The sequence below is a fragment of the Genypterus blacodes genome, unplaced genomic scaffold, assembly GCF_046128005.1.
Source record: "Genypterus blacodes isolate CSIRO-AG114 ecotype Tasmania unplaced genomic scaffold, CSIRO-AGI_Gbla_v1 ptg000017l_1, whole genome shotgun sequence".
NCBI lineage: Eukaryota > Metazoa > Chordata > Actinopteri > Ophidiiformes > Ophidiidae > Genypterus > Genypterus blacodes.
In genome coordinates this window covers 4,581,920-4,599,584 of record NW_027466831.1, presented here as the reverse complement: position 1 = coordinate 4,599,584, position 17,665 = coordinate 4,581,920, and the positions used below count along the sequence as shown (strand labels likewise).

At 47.1% G+C, this 17,665-nt stretch overlaps 1 protein-coding gene across 1 annotated transcript; it reads left to right on the top strand.

Annotated features, from left to right (window-relative positions):
* The first annotated feature begins 3,245 nt into the window (after positions 1–3,245).
* On the top strand, positions 3,246–16,687 carry myh7ba (myosin, heavy chain 7B, cardiac muscle, beta a). Its single transcript, XM_076141366.1, has 40 exons — positions 3,246–3,342; positions 3,708–3,811; positions 3,919–4,062; positions 4,268–4,424; positions 4,544–4,571; positions 4,891–4,987; positions 5,703–5,795; positions 5,920–5,983; positions 6,075–6,173; positions 6,268–6,371; positions 6,477–6,615; positions 6,877–6,995; positions 7,358–7,507; positions 7,664–7,834; positions 7,919–8,098; positions 8,186–8,318; positions 8,408–8,481; positions 8,768–8,855; positions 8,957–9,074; positions 9,180–9,303; positions 9,411–9,547; positions 10,685–10,940; positions 11,059–11,301; positions 11,391–11,567; positions 11,770–11,915; positions 11,995–12,085; positions 12,168–12,557; positions 12,691–12,817; positions 12,896–13,014; positions 13,118–13,314; positions 13,403–13,586; positions 13,870–14,035; positions 14,117–14,241; positions 14,324–14,439; positions 14,539–14,731; positions 14,980–15,183; positions 15,426–15,551; positions 15,665–15,940; positions 16,035–16,130; positions 16,490–16,687. Exons 1-40 carry the CDS (start codon positions 3,246–3,248, stop codon positions 16,685–16,687), a joined length of 5,850 nt encoding a protein of 1,949 aa, XP_075997481.1.
* Positions 16,688–17,665: the final 978 nt, after the last annotated feature.

The window sequence follows — 17,665 nt, the reverse complement described above, 5'->3', positions numbered from 1 at the left end:
AGGGGGCTGCAGCGGGGCTCTCACTGAGATCCTGGAGTGCGTCAGATTGTCTGCGGGCCTGTGTTTGGATAAGGCAGCATGCCCATTGTCTCTGATGCCCCAGCAGGGCTGAAGTATGCCTCCATACTCCTGAAATAGAAAGACAGCTGAGGGCTGCCGTGCATACTGAGGGCAGGGCTGGCCGGGCCGGCCGGGCCCACTGACCCAGACCGCAACTTAACACAATGAGAGACAGGCTATTGTCTGGAGCCACCGGCTAATAGCTGAGGTATCCTGTCCCAAACCGGCTGGTAAAAGACTGATTAACTCTTCAGTGTGTGTGTGTGTGTGTGTAGTTTCGTGGGTTAGAGTGGGTGTGGAGAGAGCTCGGCCTGCAGCGTAATTGGGGCTTTAGACTGTGTTTGTGCCACGCGTCTGCCCGTCTCCACTCTGATGAACCGCCGGCTAAGGCCTGAGCCCACACAGTTGCTGCAAGGTATTGTGGGCAGGCACGAGGCGATTACTGAAATATCCACCAGCCATGAACGCTTTGATCCAAAATGAAAGGCTGCTTCACTGGCACCATGTTTAGAGTCCAAAGAGAAAATGTACATATACAGGGATAGATAGATAGATAGATAGATAGATAGATAGATAGATAGATAGATAGATAGATAGATAGATAGATAGATAGATAGATAGATAGATGCTACATGTGACCAAATATCTATTTCTAATTGTTTGTGGAGTTAGTTTGTATCCCTCTTTGGTAATCCTGTTTCTACACAGTGGCACCCGTGCAGCTCTCACATTAGGAGAGATGTACTGTTACACACTGCTGAGAATGACCACACTCATAATGCCCAATCTCTCTCTATCTCACTGCCTAAGCCTGCTGGCATTCAGTGCATGATGATCTAAAACAACTGTGAGCGACCCCGAGATCAAGCCTTGATGTCCAAAATGTCGCAAATGTCGCCATCCAGCCAATCCCCAAACTGAAGGGCTGACTTGGTCTCATCGTGTTTGAGGTGATGCCTTCAGCTGGACTTTACTTTGGTCATTTTAGATGTGAGGGTAAATCTGAGCTGCGCAAATGTCTAATAATCAAAACAAAGTTTAGACTCTAAATGATTTTGAAAAACACCGGGGATGTAAGGAGAGCTGCCGGTCTGAGGACTCAGCTGTTGCAGTATAGCTGTGCAGAGAGATGTGCTATGGGACGACGCTAACAGTGCGCACGCACACACACACACACACACACACACTACAGTACGTGTTTGTGTCTGTGTGTGTGTTTACGTGGTGCAGCATGTGGACTTATTTAAAGCCAGCAGCTCTGGGGACTTTGGGCTTCATCTCCTCCTCATGTGTTATCAGCATGCCAGCTTTTCAAACGGTGCAGCAAGTGACATAGTACATAAACCAGCCTCTGCTACTCTGAAGAGCCCCTCGTCCCAGAATAGCTCGGGCCCGGCTCTATCTGACTGATGCCCAAGAAAGTTTAGGCCATCACGGCAACACCTCTCGGCCTGCCACGGCAACAGATAGCGCCCGTCAACAAAGATGGCTGCCCGGCGAGCTCTTTCGGGCTGTTTTCTGTCACAAACATACTCTGTTGCGTGTGCGTCCGTACATCCACACGTCTTTATGTCTGCGTGTCATCTTCTAGATTGGCATATCCACAAAAGCAAGACGCCATGTGCCATTAACAGTACAACCGCCCTCCTTCTGTACAAGCTAACACGCCTCTATTGGCAGCGGACGACTGATTTAGCTTATCTATGTGACTTATTCCGAATTGGACACAGCCAACAGTTAACAGTCAATCTCCCTATCAGGAATGCTGGACTCTGGCTTTGTCTATTCTGAGAAACTGTGGTCCCCTTTCCCTCCCCCCACACTGCACTGTCACCCTGCTCTCATACCAGGCACCAACCTCTCCCTTTGCTCTGAAGGTCAGATCTGGTGGGGCCAGAGTGTGAGAGGCGCAACGCTCGTGCCAGATTCACTGGATACACACATTTACAGCCGCTATACTTTCATATCGCACAATCTGCTATCAGCGGATGTAGGACTGTCAAATTGTAGTGGTTACAACTCCAAATAGTGCAGATCATGACTTTATCCTGAAAAATATGTAAAATTTAGATTCCTTTGTCCTTTCTGAGGGGGCATACATGTTGAATTCTACGTGATTGGGTTTGAATTGACACCAGGCGCTGCATATTATTGTATAGTAAGAGCAGTACGCCATGTTTCACGCTATTAATATTATCTTGCGTATTTATAGTACCATGTTTAATGACACACGGCTCCTGAAATAATCTCTTCTTCTAAGGTTGCATCCTCTGTGGACACGCACAATAGCAAACACCCATGTGGGCGCTGGACAACACAAAAAGTTGCAGGGCCAATTACTTAGACGCCGAAATGAGGAATTCAGAAATTCCAACTGAAATGTGAATCAAAGATGAAGTTTGAGATATTCTGACCTTGTTGTTGTGCTGTTTTATATAAGAACATCAAACTCAAGGCTCTGGATTCGGTCTGTGTTCTATCCAGTGATGGCTGCCTTTCATAATCTAAAGCACCAAAAATGCCCCCTGCAGGGATGCTCCTCTCACACACACACTCCCCTGCTCTATGTACAGTGCACAAAATAACTGAGATACAAAAATAGCCGCCTTGAGTTTAGCACAATGACAAAAACGTAGCTTTCCTTTTGTGTCAATTGAGACAAGCAGTCAGCACCAATAGGCGTCGGAGGAGGTGGCGGCATATGCTAATGAGGGACAAATGTCCACTGACCGTGACCTTGAGAAACACAATATAAAAGGAGGACACGACTCACCAAGCTGTGATTTCGTTGTGATCGTCCTAAGGTCAGTAGAGAAGTTTTGGTTTTGTATGTTGGTTGATCATTACGCATTTTACGCGCGGTCTGCTCCATGTGTTATTAACTTCTGTCTTCACTCAGTGCGCTCACACGTGTTATTCCCTCCGCTGTGCGCTGTCATAGTTTAGCAATTTGTGATTTGGAGACAGTGGAATTGCGCTTTTACGCACACAGCAGCTGCGTTTGGTTTCGCGCGTCGTTTTCATCAACAAAAGGAAACGAACGGACACGAACGCATGAAGTAGCAGCTGTAACACACTCAGAGCCTACTAACTCTAATGCTGAGATTTGCTTTCTTATCAAAGGAGTTCCTCTGTCTGCTTCAGCGGTTGTCAGCCCGGTTCACGGCCGGGGACGAGTTGCCACCATGTCGCGCTATGACACAAGTGAGTTCGGGGAGGCTGCGCCGTTTTTACGCAAAACGGACATGGAGCTTCTGGCGGCGCAAACCATCGCGTTTGACGGTAGGTAGGCCTGGTAGAAGGAAACTGTATTAAAAGTGTTATTTAATGTGTTTAAAAGTCAGTCAGTTAGTTGATTTTGGGTTTTATAATCGTGCTTGACTTCAAACAACGTGAGGTGAGAAATTATATCCCTGTAGGAAAATTGTACATTGCTTTACAAAACCATTTCAACCTCTTATGTTGATTTTAAGTTTATAATATTAACAGACCTGATGAGATGAGTATATTTGCAACATAATCTGGTTTGTGGTGACTTTCTGTGTGCAGTCTATTCATTTCTTTTGTATACTATTCCAACATCTGGATTTTTGAGCTGTTGTCCTCTTCCAAACACTCATTTAACACATTCTGCTGCTCCATTACAGGTAAAAAGCGAGCGTGGATCCCTGATGAAAAAGATGCTTATATTGAGATCGAGATTAAGGAACTCAGCGGAGACAAAGTCGTCGTTGAGACCAAAGGTGGAAAGGTAACGAATCAGCCCTGTGTCCGTTTTGTCGTCTTTTCTCTCTATTCTGCAGTATTGAACCAAACCTGCAATAAAGACCTCTCTCCTGCCCGTGTCTGTCTTTCCAGACCCTGACAGTGAAGGACGGAGACATCCAGCGGATGAATCCTCCTAAATTTGACATGATCGAGGACATGGCCATGCTGACCCACCTCAATGAGGCCTCAGTGCTTTACAACCTGCGCAGACGCTACTCTGCCTGGATGATCTATGTGAGTATCCCATTATGGACTGATGGTACTTCACTGAGGGGCGTGATTCCCCCGGATTGTATTACACAGTTGAACTGTAAGTTGGGCCAATGTCAACCTGTCAGTAGCTCAGCAGTTGGAATAGAAATGGGACTGTTGCTTAGTTATACCGTATGTGATGTAAAAGCAGCTTCCTTCATCTGCTCCTGTTCTCCTCTTGCCTCAGACCTACTCTGGACTCTTCTGTGTGACAGTGAATCCATACAAATGGCTGCCTGTCTACACAGCCCCTGTGGTCGCTGCCTACAAAGGCAAACGGCGGTCCGAGTCACCGCCACACATCTACTCCATAGCAGACAATGCCTACAATGATATGCTGCGCAGTGAGTATATATGTTGAACATATAGCAAACATGCCTGTGTAAAGGCTCAGATTCAGCGCTGGTTTGTGTGTGCGGTCAGAGTCAGAGGAGTTCACTCTCTATCATTCTCTCCTCATCAGATCGAGAGAATCAGTCCATGCTCATCACGTAAGTAAATACTTCTTTTACTAAATGTAAATGTTTTCTGGTCTAGTTGTACAGTAGAAACACCAGAAAGCTTGTAACTGTGAGCATTTGTATTTTACACCCTCACACAGCCTCTTGATTAAGTTTTGACATTTTTCACTCCAAAGTCTTTCTGCTTTGAATGAAATCTGTTCACGTATTCTTTTTCTCTTTCTTATTTCTTTTTTATCCTCTCTTGTAACATGCAGTGTCATTTCTTGCTTTACACTAGCTTTTGCCTGGTGTGTGACACATTTTGACCTGTTTTATCCACAATATTTTATTTTTCACACTCCTATAGCGGAGAATCCGGTGCTGGCAAAACTGTCAACACCAAACGTGTCATTCAGTATTTTGCCATTGTGGCAGCTCTTGGGGAAACCTCTGCTAAGAAAGGAGTAAGGCCAATATGGCACATTTGTTCCCCACCCACCCCATTTTCAAGCATTTTTGCTGTTTTCTTCTTTTGTTTTTTTTAATCCCCGGAATCCTTCAGTGTTTTTCCCTTAAACCACATCCATTCCAAACCTTTTTCTGGTGAATGTCATAACTGATTACTGTACATTCATGTCTGACTCTTGACCCTCATTTGTTGTGTAGCCACTCTACTCTGCTTTATTATTGATTTTTGAATTCTTTTTCCCCTTTCCATGCTAGTCCTTTTTCTTTTTAGAAATATGAATTAACCCGGGAATAGCTCCGACTTTTCCATTTGCTGCCCATTTCCTTTGATTTTTGCTTTTGATTTGTTGTTTGATTGTTTCATTTTTCCTCCCATTTTCTCCCTTGTGTCCCCATTTTGTCCACCACACTTCACTGAGTGGCTCCGTTCATCACATAAACAAAGTGGCCATCAGTTTTTTACCACAGATTTAACAATCAGTACCTCATTTTCTGGTTGTTCCATAATTTCCCTTGTGGCTTTGAAAGTGTCTTTGCTGCTCTGACATCAGAAACGAGATCACACTCACGTTTTTACTTCTATACTTTTTACAGTTAAGTCCTGCAACTCAAACAGGGGTGAGTTACAGCTGTAGAATAAATAAAGACATACTGTATATGTTCACACTGAGTTTAGGCATCTTAACATTTTATATACTTTATTTCTCTCAGGGCACTCTGGAGGATCGAATCATTGAGGCAAACCCCGCCATGGAGGCGTTTGGGAACGCCAAAACACTGAGGAATGACAATTCATCCCGTTTTGTGAGTATCTGTAAAACACCTCACATGTGAAAACTCTGCTGTATTTAATTCAGTTTAAAATTCTTTCCATTTGTTAGTGTATAACTGTGTCCTGTGCATGTGTGTGTGTGTTCCTTTTCTACAGGGAAAGTTCATCAGGATCCACTTTGGTCCCAGTGGCAAACTGGCCTCATCTGATATTGATATATGTGAGTTAATAGTGCTAGTGTTAGTGATTTTGTGTTGTCTCATTGTTTCCTGTGTTAATGTGAAGTTGCTCCTCCTCTTTCTGACTTTCAGATCTTCTGGAAAAATCCAGAGTGATATTCCAGCAGCCTGGTGAGAGGAGCTACCACATCTACTACCAGATCATGTCTCAAAAGAAGCCGGAGCTCCTGGGTGAGTCTGTCAGTGCCGTCCGTATCTCAGGCCCTTCTGCGGCGGCGCTCCAAATAAACACGCCACACATGATTCCATAATCTCTATGTTCCAGACATGCTGCTGGTCTCCTCCAACCCGTATGACTACCACTTCTGCTCCCAGGGCGTGACCACCGTGGATAACTTAGATGATGGACAGGAGCTGATGGCGACTGACGTGAGAGCTTTTGTCCTTTCGGCAGGGAGAGATATTCGGCTGCCTTTGATTACAGCACCGACTACTACCAAGTGATACCACAACTAATTCCTGGCCTCTCCACAGCATGCCATGGACATCCTTGGCTTCCTGCCCGATGAGAAGTATGGCTGCTATAAAATAGTGGGAGCCATCATGCATTTTGGGAACATGAAATTCAAGCAGAAGCAGCGGGAGGAGCAGGCGGAGGCTGACGGCACTGAAAGTAAGAACGGGTAACCGGCTAAGAGTGGAGCAACAGGCAGATTACTTTACTCAGGATTCAAATTCTATAGCTTCTTATGCATCAGAACTAGAGTAAGTATCTCCTCATAATTAGCCTTTACAGAGAGATTATAGATTATTTTAGATTGTAGATCATTACAAAACAATCATCACTGACCTGCTGCTACATTATTAAAAGTACGTAAAGCAACAATCTGTGATACGCTCATTCTTTTCCTTTCTATTTGCTGCTGCTCGCCAGGTGCAGACAAGGCCTCTTACCTGATGGGTGTCAGTTCAGCCGACCTCATCAAGGGCCTTCTTCACCCCAGGGTGAAGGTCGGCAACGAGTACGTGGTGAAGGGACAGAATGTTGAACAGGTGAGGAAATACTGTCTGTTGTTTTTCTTAAATGATACGCATCATCTCACAGACAAAGGACGGACAAAATGATTATTTTGATACAAACCCATGTGACACAGTAATCAGTGGTGGGAAATCAATTAATTGATCAATAAATCCACCAATATGTCAAATAGAAAATAAGAATGAACACAACACCATTAAATTCAGTCTCTAAGGTTCCATTCATTCTGCTTCCATCCTTCCATGCTGGTGAGAGACGGCCACTAAGTCCTTGATCGATCAATACACTCCATACATGAGAATCTGGTATCTAAGCAACAGAGGGTTACCGCATGAATGACAGCTGTGTTCCTCCCATGTGTGCGTGGGTGCTGTAGGTTACTTACGCCGTCGGCGCTCTGGCCAAAGCCACTTACGATCGTATGTTCAAATGGCTCGTCGGACGCATCAACCGGACTTTGTACACTTCCCTCCCCCGCCAGCACTTCATAGGAGTGCTGGACATCGCCGGATTTGAGATATTTGACGTAAGTTGGTGTGTGCTGCAGTTATTCTTCAGGAGAATACAGCCCTTGGTAGACTTGCGATAGTGCAGGACGAATTTTTGTGAGCTATACTCGTACTTATGCCTGTAACCGCTTACATTTCCCCCTAAACACCTGTTTCTTCCTCTTTCACTGCAGCTCAACAGCTTTGAGCAGCTGTGCATCAACTTCACCAACGAGAAACTGCAACAGTTTTTCAACCACCACATGTTTGTGCTGGAGCAGGAGGAGTACAAAAAGGAGGGCATAGAATGGACCTTCATCGACTTTGGCCTGGACCTTCAGGCTTGCATCGATCTCATCGAAAAAGTAGGTGATGTGTTTGATTTGCATCAGGTGTAGTTGTCGCACCGTTCAACCATCCAACTGTTTAACAACCTGCTCTTCCTCCAGCCGATGGGCATAATGTCCATCCTTGAAGAGGAGTGCATGTTCCCAAAGGCCTCTGACAGCAGCTTCAAGGCCAAGATGTTCGACAATCACCTCGGCAAGTCCGCTAACTTCCAGAAGCCTCGGCCAGACAAGAGGCGCAAGTACGAGGCCCATTTCGAGCTGCTGCACTACGCCGGAGTGGTGAGAGCTTTATCATTATCCAACCATGATTCCTACAGAGAGAATTCAGTAGTGTTAAGATGCTGACGGCCTCGCTGTGCTCTGCAGGTGCCGTACAACATCTTTGGCTGGCTGGACAAAAACAAAGACCCGCTGAACGAGACCGTGGTCCTGTGTTTCCAGAAGTCTGCCAACAAGCTGCTGGCCGCTCTGTACGAGAGCTACGTGAGCTCAGACTCAGGTACAGTGTGTGACAATTTCTGAGAAGGTCTGGCACACAGGGGCGGGGGGGACAACTTATTAACCGCTCTGCTCATTTATATGCAACAGTTGAACAGAGGCATGGCAGCAAAGAAAAGAGGAAGAAAGGCGCCTCTTTCCAGACTGTCTCCCAGCTTCACAAGGTGAGACATGCATGATGTAGGCTGACGTTTGTCTGAATCGTGACCGAACGTTTTCCGGATGCACGTGAGATTGCGGCCATGATCGGGGACGGAGGCAGTTAAGACTTGCAGTGATGTTTAGGGCAATGATCACATGAACATCACTTTAAGTCTGTGCTGGCTCCTCTCCTCCTACACATGAAGGACACGTGGAGAGCACAGGTCACTGTCACCAGACGCCTCACATGTGGGATCTGTTGAACCAAGGACAAATCTGTTATTTAATGGGAACTTTTGTCGCCTTTAGGAAAATCTGAACAAGCTGATGACCAACCTACGCAGCACCCAGCCCCACTTTGTCCGCTGCATCATCCCTAATGAGACCAAGACTCCAGGTGAGAGCACAGCTAACAGCACAGGCCTCACTGCATCACATCGTCAGGAGCTCCGGGGGGGACAAAGCTCATGTTTGAAGCTAACTCTTCCTTCTGTGCAGGGATCATTGACTCCTTCCTCGTCCTGCACCAGCTGCGATGTAACGGCGTGCTGGAGGGAATCAGGATCTGCAGAAAGGGTTTCCCCAACCGAATGGTCTATGCTGAGTTCAAGCAGCGGTGAGAGAAGGAGAGACAAGATGCAAACGTGTCCTGGATATCGCCACAGCTTCAATCCTGAGAATCCGTCCCTAAACACGTGTTCTTACTCCCTCACTCGCTCAGCTATCGCATCCTGAACCCCCACGCCATCCCTGATGACAAGTTTGTGGACAGCAGGAAAGCTTCAGAAAAGCTTCTTGGCTCCTTGGACATCGACCACAACCAGTACAGATTTGGACACACAAAGGTAGCCAGAGAATATGAGGCACTTTCTCCACCTGTAAACAATGTTGGAGCCCCAGGTGAATCTTTCTTTCTTTTCGTCTCCCCTCCACTCTTGGTTTTTGGTCGCAGGTGTTCTTCAAGGCCGGCCTGCTGGGTCACCTGGAGGAGCTGAGGGACGAGCGTCTGGCCAAAGTCCTGACGCTCCTGCAGGCTGCCGCTCGTAGGAAGATCATGAGGCTGGAGCTGCAGAAGATGATGGAGAGAAGGTGACTTTCATTTGGATCGGCAAAGATCACAGACGAGCGTGTTCGTCTATGAACCTGAATGAACGAGCGATATTCCGAATTAGATCACAGTACTGCCAGGAAATCGCTCAAACAGGTTCAATAGCAACTCGATCAGCTGTGAGGCTTTGGGTTTTATGACACACGATACCTCAGTGTTCACTCCCTGGCTGGAGTATGTGCGGCATGCAAGGGCAGTGTTATCAGCGTGTGTGAGGCGTGTGCTTGTCCTTGTATGGTTACCGGGCATGTGTGTGGCCCTAGTGGTAATAGGGGCCCCCCATCCATCTCTTTCTCGCTCACACACACACGTACACCCCTTCTCACAGGTCTCTCCATCGGCTCTCTCTCTACGTTATACAATGCTGACGGTGTCCTCAGAGCCAGGTGGCGACATGTGTCAGGCAGCAGCTGCTTGGGCCCTCCCTAAAAATACGACCCTCCACCCTCCCACCCCCCTCTCTCTCCCTGGATGCCCGATGGCCCTTGGCCCCTTTTGTCCCCGGCGCCTGTACTTCTAAGTGAGTGCATTGATGGGATATGTGGCAGGCGACAGAGGATTAAAGCCTGCCGTCGGACAGAGGGATTTAGTTTCTAAATAAACACAGGGACGCTCACCTTTGAGAGGCACCCGGCATGGAGTCATGTCAAGAATGCAATCAGCTCCCCCACCCTCACTCAGGCGCCTCCCATCATAGCTCCTCCACAGCCCCGCACTCGCTCACACTCACCCTCTAAACACTGACAAGGAGTCCTTGACCAATCTGCTTCAGGTCCATATTTAGGGTGTGAGACGCCACACTGCCAAAGCTACAGTATAACTAATATGCTGCCCTGTTTGAAATACATAACAGCAGATTTATTTTTACCTTATTTTACGACTATCAGGGACAATGGACAAAACAGAAAACAAATGTTCATCTGTAATCACTGGGCTGAGGCTGAGATAAACTTCCAGATGAAGACCAAGTTTCCCGACTGAACCTCATATTACAAACAATAAAAAATTACAAAACAACCAATGATCAGGGAGAATAAATTACAAACAAAACCCCTTTGACTGCATTTCCAGTCAGAAAAGTGATTAAACCTTTCAATCTTTCCTTGAATTTCTCCCAGGGAGGCTTTGATGATTATCCAGTGGAACATCCGGGCCTTCAACGCCGTGAAGCACTGGCCCTGGATGAAGCTCTTCTTCAAAATCAAGCCTCTTCTGAGGAGCGCTGCCACAGAGAAAGAGATGGCCGCTCTCAAGGAGGAAATGGCCAAGCTGAAGGAGGCTCTGGAGAAGTCTGAAGTCAAACGTAAAGAGCTGGAGGAGAGACAGGTCAGCCTGTTCCAAGAGAAGAACGACCTCTCGCTACAGCTGCAGGCTGTAAGTTCCTCCCACATATATTCACACATTCAGACACACATCAACACATGGACTTATTACAAAAGCTATAGCAGAATGCATTTTAAACAATCTTCTTTCATTTTCTCTCTCCCTACAGGAGCAGGACAATCTGGCTGATGCAGAGGATCGCTGTGATCTGCTCATCAAAGCTAAGATCATGCTGGAAGGCAAAGTCAAAGAGCTGCTGGAGCGACTGGAGGATGAGGAGGAGATGAACGCTAACGTGATGGCTAAGAAGCGCAAGCTGGAGGATGAGTGTGCTGAGCTGAAGAAGGACATCGACGACCTGGAGATCACCCTGGCCAAGGTGGAAAAGGAGAAACACGCCATTGAGAACAAGGTAAACAACAAACGCATCCAGTGAATCTGACATGTGACCGACTGAAGACGACACTGGGAACTTCAATCCTCTCTCTCTTTCAATCCCAGGTGAAGAATCTGATTGAGGAAATGGCGGCTTTAGATGAAACCATTATGAAGCTGACCAAGGAGAAGAAAGCTCTCCAGGAGGCTCACCAGCAGACTCTAGATGACCTGCAGGCAGAGGAGGACAAAGTCAACTCTCTGACCAAAGCCAAGGCCAAGCTGGAGCAACAAGTCGACGATGTAAGGCTACAAATCAGAACAGAACACACACACACACACACACACACACACACACACACACACACACACACACACACACACACACACACACACACACACACACACACACACACACATACACACATATACTATTGCAGCTATTTACCATGAAAGCAAAGGTGAAATATAACTTGACACATTTCCATCCCTGCTGTTGAATCAGCTCGAGAGCTCTCTGGAGCAAGAAAAGAAGATACGTATGGACCTGGAACGGGTCAGACGTAAGCTGGAGGGAGATCTGAAGCTCTCTCTGGAGTCTGTGATGGACCTGGAGAACGACAGGCAGCAACTCGAAGAGAAGCTGAAGAAGTGAGAGGCTTTCATCTATTCAACAAAATGTGATCCTGCTTTTGAAGGAGAGATTAACTGAGACCATCTTTATTTTCAGGAAAGACTATGAGTTGAATGAGATGAGCACAAAGATGGAAGATGAGCAAACCTTAGTCATCCAGCTTCAGAAGAAGATAAAGGAGCTACAGGTGGAAACTGCATTAGTTTTGTCTCATAGAACTGTATTGTAATGTCATAATGCTAAAGTAACTAACTGTTACCTTCCTCCAGGCCCGCATAGAGGAGCTGGAGGAGGAGCTGGAGGCTGACAGGGCCTGCAGGGCCAAAGTGGAGAAGCAGCGCGGGGACGTGGCTCGAGAGCTGGAGGAGCTAAGCGAGCGCCTGGAGGAAGCAGGTGGAGCCACCTCAGCTCAGATTGAGATGAACAAGAAGAGAGAAGCAGATTTCCTCAAGCTGCGGAGAGACCTGGAGGAGGCCATGCTGCACCACGAGTCCACGGCGGCGACCTTGAGGAAGAAGCACGCCGACAGCGTGGCAGAGCTGGGCGAGCAGATCGACAGCCTGCAGCGCGTCAAGCAGAAGCTGGAGAAGGAGAGGAGTGAGGCCAAGATGGAGGTGGAGGATCTGGCCTCCAATGTGGAGCAACTCTCTAAGGGCAAGGTAGATACACAACAAGGAGGAACACTGGGAGAGGAAGGATGTGTTGATAGATTAAAGTAATTTGGGGCCAAATCAGATCAACAGCAAGACATTTCCTTCCAAAAAAACCCACATTTCTATGTCTTGTCTGCAGGCAACTTCAGAGAAACTGTCTCGTATGTTTGAAGATCAAATGAATGAGGCCAAGGCCAAGGCGGAGGAGCTCCAGAGGCAGCTCAATGAAAGCAGCACTCAAAGAGCCCGAGCTCAGGCGGAGAGCGGTAAGGCCCTTTACCATAAAGCTCAGGAACATTGAGCACAGACCTGTATGGTTACAGTCTGTCTGTCTGTTTGTGTAGGCGAGATGGGCAGGAAGCTTGACGAAAGGGAGGCCTTGGTCTCCCAGCTCCAACGCAGCAAGAACTCCTTCTGCCAAAACGTGGAGGAGCTCAAGAAGCAGCTGGAGGAGGATAGCAAGGTCAGCTACACATCTCTGCATGACTCAGTGTTGGAGTTCCTGCAATTCAACTAAACTAAACTAAACCACAATCACTCTCCCCCTTTATGATTGGTCTGCTCAGGCGAAGAACGCCCTCGCACACGCGCTGCAGTCATCCAGACACGACTGTGATCTGCTGAGAGAGCAGTATGACGAAGAGCAGGAAGCCAAGGCCGAGCTTCAGAGGGCTCTGTCTAAGGCCAACGCCGAGGTGGCTCAGTGGAGGACCAAGTATGAAACTGACGCCATCCAGAGGACTGAGGAACTGGAAGAAGCCAAGTGAGTCTGACGTACATGATGAAGATTAGCATGGCAGGCTTTCAATGTGTGTGAACGTAACAGCATCGTATCTGCTGCTTCTACTCAGGAAGAAGCTGGTGACGCGTCTGCAGGAGGCCGAGGAGACGGTGGAGACTTCCAACGCCAAGTGCTCCTCACTAGAAAAGACCAAACATCGCCTCCAGGCGGAGATGGAGGACCTGGTCATTGACCTGGAGCGTGCCAATGCTGCAGCTGCTGCCCTGGACAAGAGGCAACGGAACTTTGATAAGGTAGTGACACAGAGAAGCTGCGGCCCACATCCACACCAGCAATGTAACTCCTGTTCACAACGATTACTGAGGATTCCCTCTGCTGTCATCAAGGGATAGAACCCAAATTAGTCACATCGTTATTTGGTACATCTGTCTTATGATCTGATGACTTGGTAGAAGTGGTAAGAGGTTAAGAATGTCATGTAGTGTCCAACTCATGACCTCTGCCCTTGTATGGCTGTGTCCACTTACACACAGATGCTGTTTAAAAGCTGCAAATCTGCCTCTTGATCCCCTCCAGGTGCTGGCTGAGTGGAAACAGAAGTATGAGGAGTGCAAGGCAGAGCTGGAGAACTCTCAGAAAGAGTCTCGTGGTCTGAGCACTGAGCTCTTTAAACTGAAGAACTCCTACGAGGAGAGCCTGGATCACCTGGAGACCATCAAGAGGGAGAACAAGAACCTCCAAGGTGATGCACGTGCAGTCTTATTCAAATTGAACATTGAGAAAGGGCAAACCAGATGTTAATAAACCTTCTTCTTTACCTCAGAGGAGATTGCTGACCTGTCAGATCAAATCAGTCAGGGAGCAAAGATCATCCATGAGCTGGAGAAGATGAAGAAGGGTCTGGACATGGAGAAAAGTGAGATTCAAGCAGCACTAGAGGAGGTTGAAGTAAGCAGTTTGCTAAATTCTGCTTGAAGTGGTCTGTGAGATGGTTTGTCTGATGGAGCACTAAGCGTCTTGTCTGGCTCAGGGAACTCTGGAGCACGAAGAGAGCAAAACCCTCCGGATCCAGCTGGAGCTCAACCAGATGAAGGCCGACATCGACAGGAAGCTGGCAGAGAAGGATGAAGAAATCGACAACCTTCGGTGAGTCCCACTGGCCTATGTTAACGTTTGATCCGACTGTGCATTCGGTTAATCTTGGCCTCTCATCTTCCTCTCCGCTTCTCCTTTGACCCCCTGTAGTCGCAACCACCAGAGAACGTTGGAGTCAATGCAAGCCAACCTAGATGCCGAGGCCAGATCCCGCAACGAGGCAGTGCGCCTGAGGAAGAAAATGGAGGGCGACCTGAACGAAATGGAGGTGCAGCTGAACCATGTGAACAGGCAGGCAGCAGACACCCAGAAGCTCCTCAGGACCCTGCAGGTCCACATCAAGGTCGGTCCACACAGAACAATGAATCAGAAATTGAAAATAAACCTCTGACTTGATTGTGTGTGTGTTAGCAACTGGGTCTGAATCATAGTTACATTTTTAGACATTATTAGTTCAGACTACTTGTTAACACCAGGTCACCACTAGATGGTAGCAGAGTCCAGGTCCACTTGGCCTTCAAATCACAAACACTTGCTTCCTTTGGATCTGGATTGAATTCCCATGCTTATGCTTTTGATCTGCCGCTCCAGGATGTTCAGCTGGAGTTGGATGACACCATCCACAACAACGATGAGCTGAGGGAGCAGGTGGCCGTGACGGAGCGCCGCAACAACCTGTTGGCGGCCGAGGTGGAGGAGCTCAGGGCCCTGCTGGAGCAGAACGACCGTGCACGCAAGCTGGCAGAGCACGAGCTGCTGGAGGCCACGGAGAGAGTCAATCTGCTGCACTCTCAGGTACGGAGGGGCATGGAGCTCAGCCAGTAGATGTTAAATTAATTAATATGTGTATCATTACCATATATATCTTTAGGTTTTTGCTGTTCTTGGGCATTAGTGGTCATAGCAACATGAAACCATTTGGCTCTTATTTGTGACTACTGAATACCAGCTTGTGGTTACCAGGGAGATTTACAAACCAAAGGCAACAAACAAAGACAGATCAGATCATAACTTTGCAATTGTTTGTTGTCCTTCAGAACACTGGGTTGATTAACCAGAAGAAGAAGCTGGAGAATGATTTGTCCTCGCTGTCAGCTGAGGTGGACGATGCTATGCAGGAGTGTCGCAATGCAGAAGAAAAGGCCAAAAAGGCCATCACTGATGTAAGACATGATTATAAAAGATAATATGTACCCTGAATACATTTAATACTCAAATGAATTAAACATAACCTGCAACAAAATGCCTTTTTAATGCTGATCCTCGGTTTTTGTAGGCAGCCATGATGGCAGAGGAGCTGAAGAAGGAGCAGGACACTAGCGCCCATCTGGAGAGGATGAAGAAGAACATGGAGCAAACCATTAAAGACCTGCAGATGCGCCTGGACGAGGCTGAGCAGATCGCCCTCAAGGGCGGCAAGAAGCAGCTCCAAAAGCTAGAGGCCAGGATCAAAGAAGTGGAAAATGAGCTTGAATCTGAGCAGAAGAAGAGCCAAGAGTATCAGAAGGGAGTACGCAAGTATGAGAGGAGGATCAAAGAGCTCTCCTATCAGGTAGACTGTCACTGCCTCTCACACACATGAATGCACGGGCTGATTCCAAAACAAAAAGCATGTCAATAATATTCCCCCTGTGCTGTTTGTGCAGGCTGAGGAGGATAAGAAGAACCTGGTCCGTCTGCAGGGCCTCATTGACAAACTGCAGGCTAAGGTGAAGAGTTTCAAGAGGCAGACGGAAGAAGCGGTGAGTCCAATAACAGATCTTCTCCTTCACTCATGTGGTCTTCTATAGGTGATTTCTCTACATTTTCTACTTCATGGTGATGGCAGCAGAACTGAACGTGTGTCATTGAGACCTTGTCTGACAGTAATGACCTCAACATCATGAAACTTTGGAAAATCGCTGTCCATATCGCTTTAATGATGTGGTTCAGCATGGTGGCCCAGTGGGTTCAGCACTATGCTTCATTAAAAGACTGGAGTGTGAACAAGCACTGAAGCAGCTGAAGTGTGTGAAAAGCCCACACACCCCAAATTCCATCCTATTAAAAGGTTACTCATCACTGTTCTTATCCCGGCTTCCTTCTTTCCTTGTCTGGGCAGGAGGAGCACGCAAACACCCACCTGACTAACTACAGGAAGGTGCAGCACGAGCTGGACGACGCAGAGGAGAGAGCCGACACTGCTGAATCACAGGTCAACAAGCTCCGCATCCGCACCCGAGAACAAGGTGGCAAGGTCGGTACAATATCATCAGAGAGCTTTATTACATTACGCTGCAGAAGTGTTCGACCTTTCTGAGTATTTATTAAAATTAGCCTGCGGGCTTAATAAGTGAAACTAATCTTAGAACAGACTCAGAGTAATCCCCCATTGAAGCTGACCTCACACAGCCCTCTCATGTGATGCGGTGTGGTCATAAGTAATTCTATTACACTGTATATGTGGTTGCTAATAAACATCACTGCGTTGTGTATTTCAGTTTGCTGAGTGATGCAGACTGAACACAGGGGCCAAAGATATCACAGCCAGCCAGCTGCAACAGCTGTGCTCGACTGGATGGACACACCCCAATAAAGACTTTTGAACCTTTAAAAACGCCTCTTCAATCCAGTGTGGTCAATGTGATGAAGACAGAAGTCCAACGTTTTTGAAGATGATTTTATTATGATTGTTACTGATGTGACATACAGCTGTTAAATAAGGAAAATCAAGTCTGGTACTTGAATTAGGAGCATGAACAAGGCTGTGACGGTTTGTTACAGGGGATGTTATTGTAGAACACAAAACCTGAACAGAGCTTTTGTGTTACTGTTGACGGTAAAGCAGATTGAGAAACTGTGCAACACTAAAGTCTGCTAGACTTCATTTGATGCAAACTCAGCACAAATACGGATTTCCCCCCCGATTCCTGATTCAGTCCTTTTTTTGGCATGAACATTATCAACAGCATCACTGGGTATTCATCCCCAACAGATCCTCCTTTGTGACACCACAGATGCTGTCTATCAGGTGTTGTGGAATACAATCACAATCCATCAAAAAGCACCACATGGTCTGAAGGGAGTCACTGCGCTGGGAAAGTCTCAATGGAAAACTAGAGCGGCAATCTAGGAGTGTAAAGTGTAAAGTGCAAATGACAGCACGAGTTTATGACTGGCTACAAAAAACATCCTCACCATCCCCATCATCACTTATATCTACAATGTAACAAAGTCAAAATGTCCATGATCTGAAATAAAAAAAGGAGATGGTTATACTTAACACTATGCACCATGT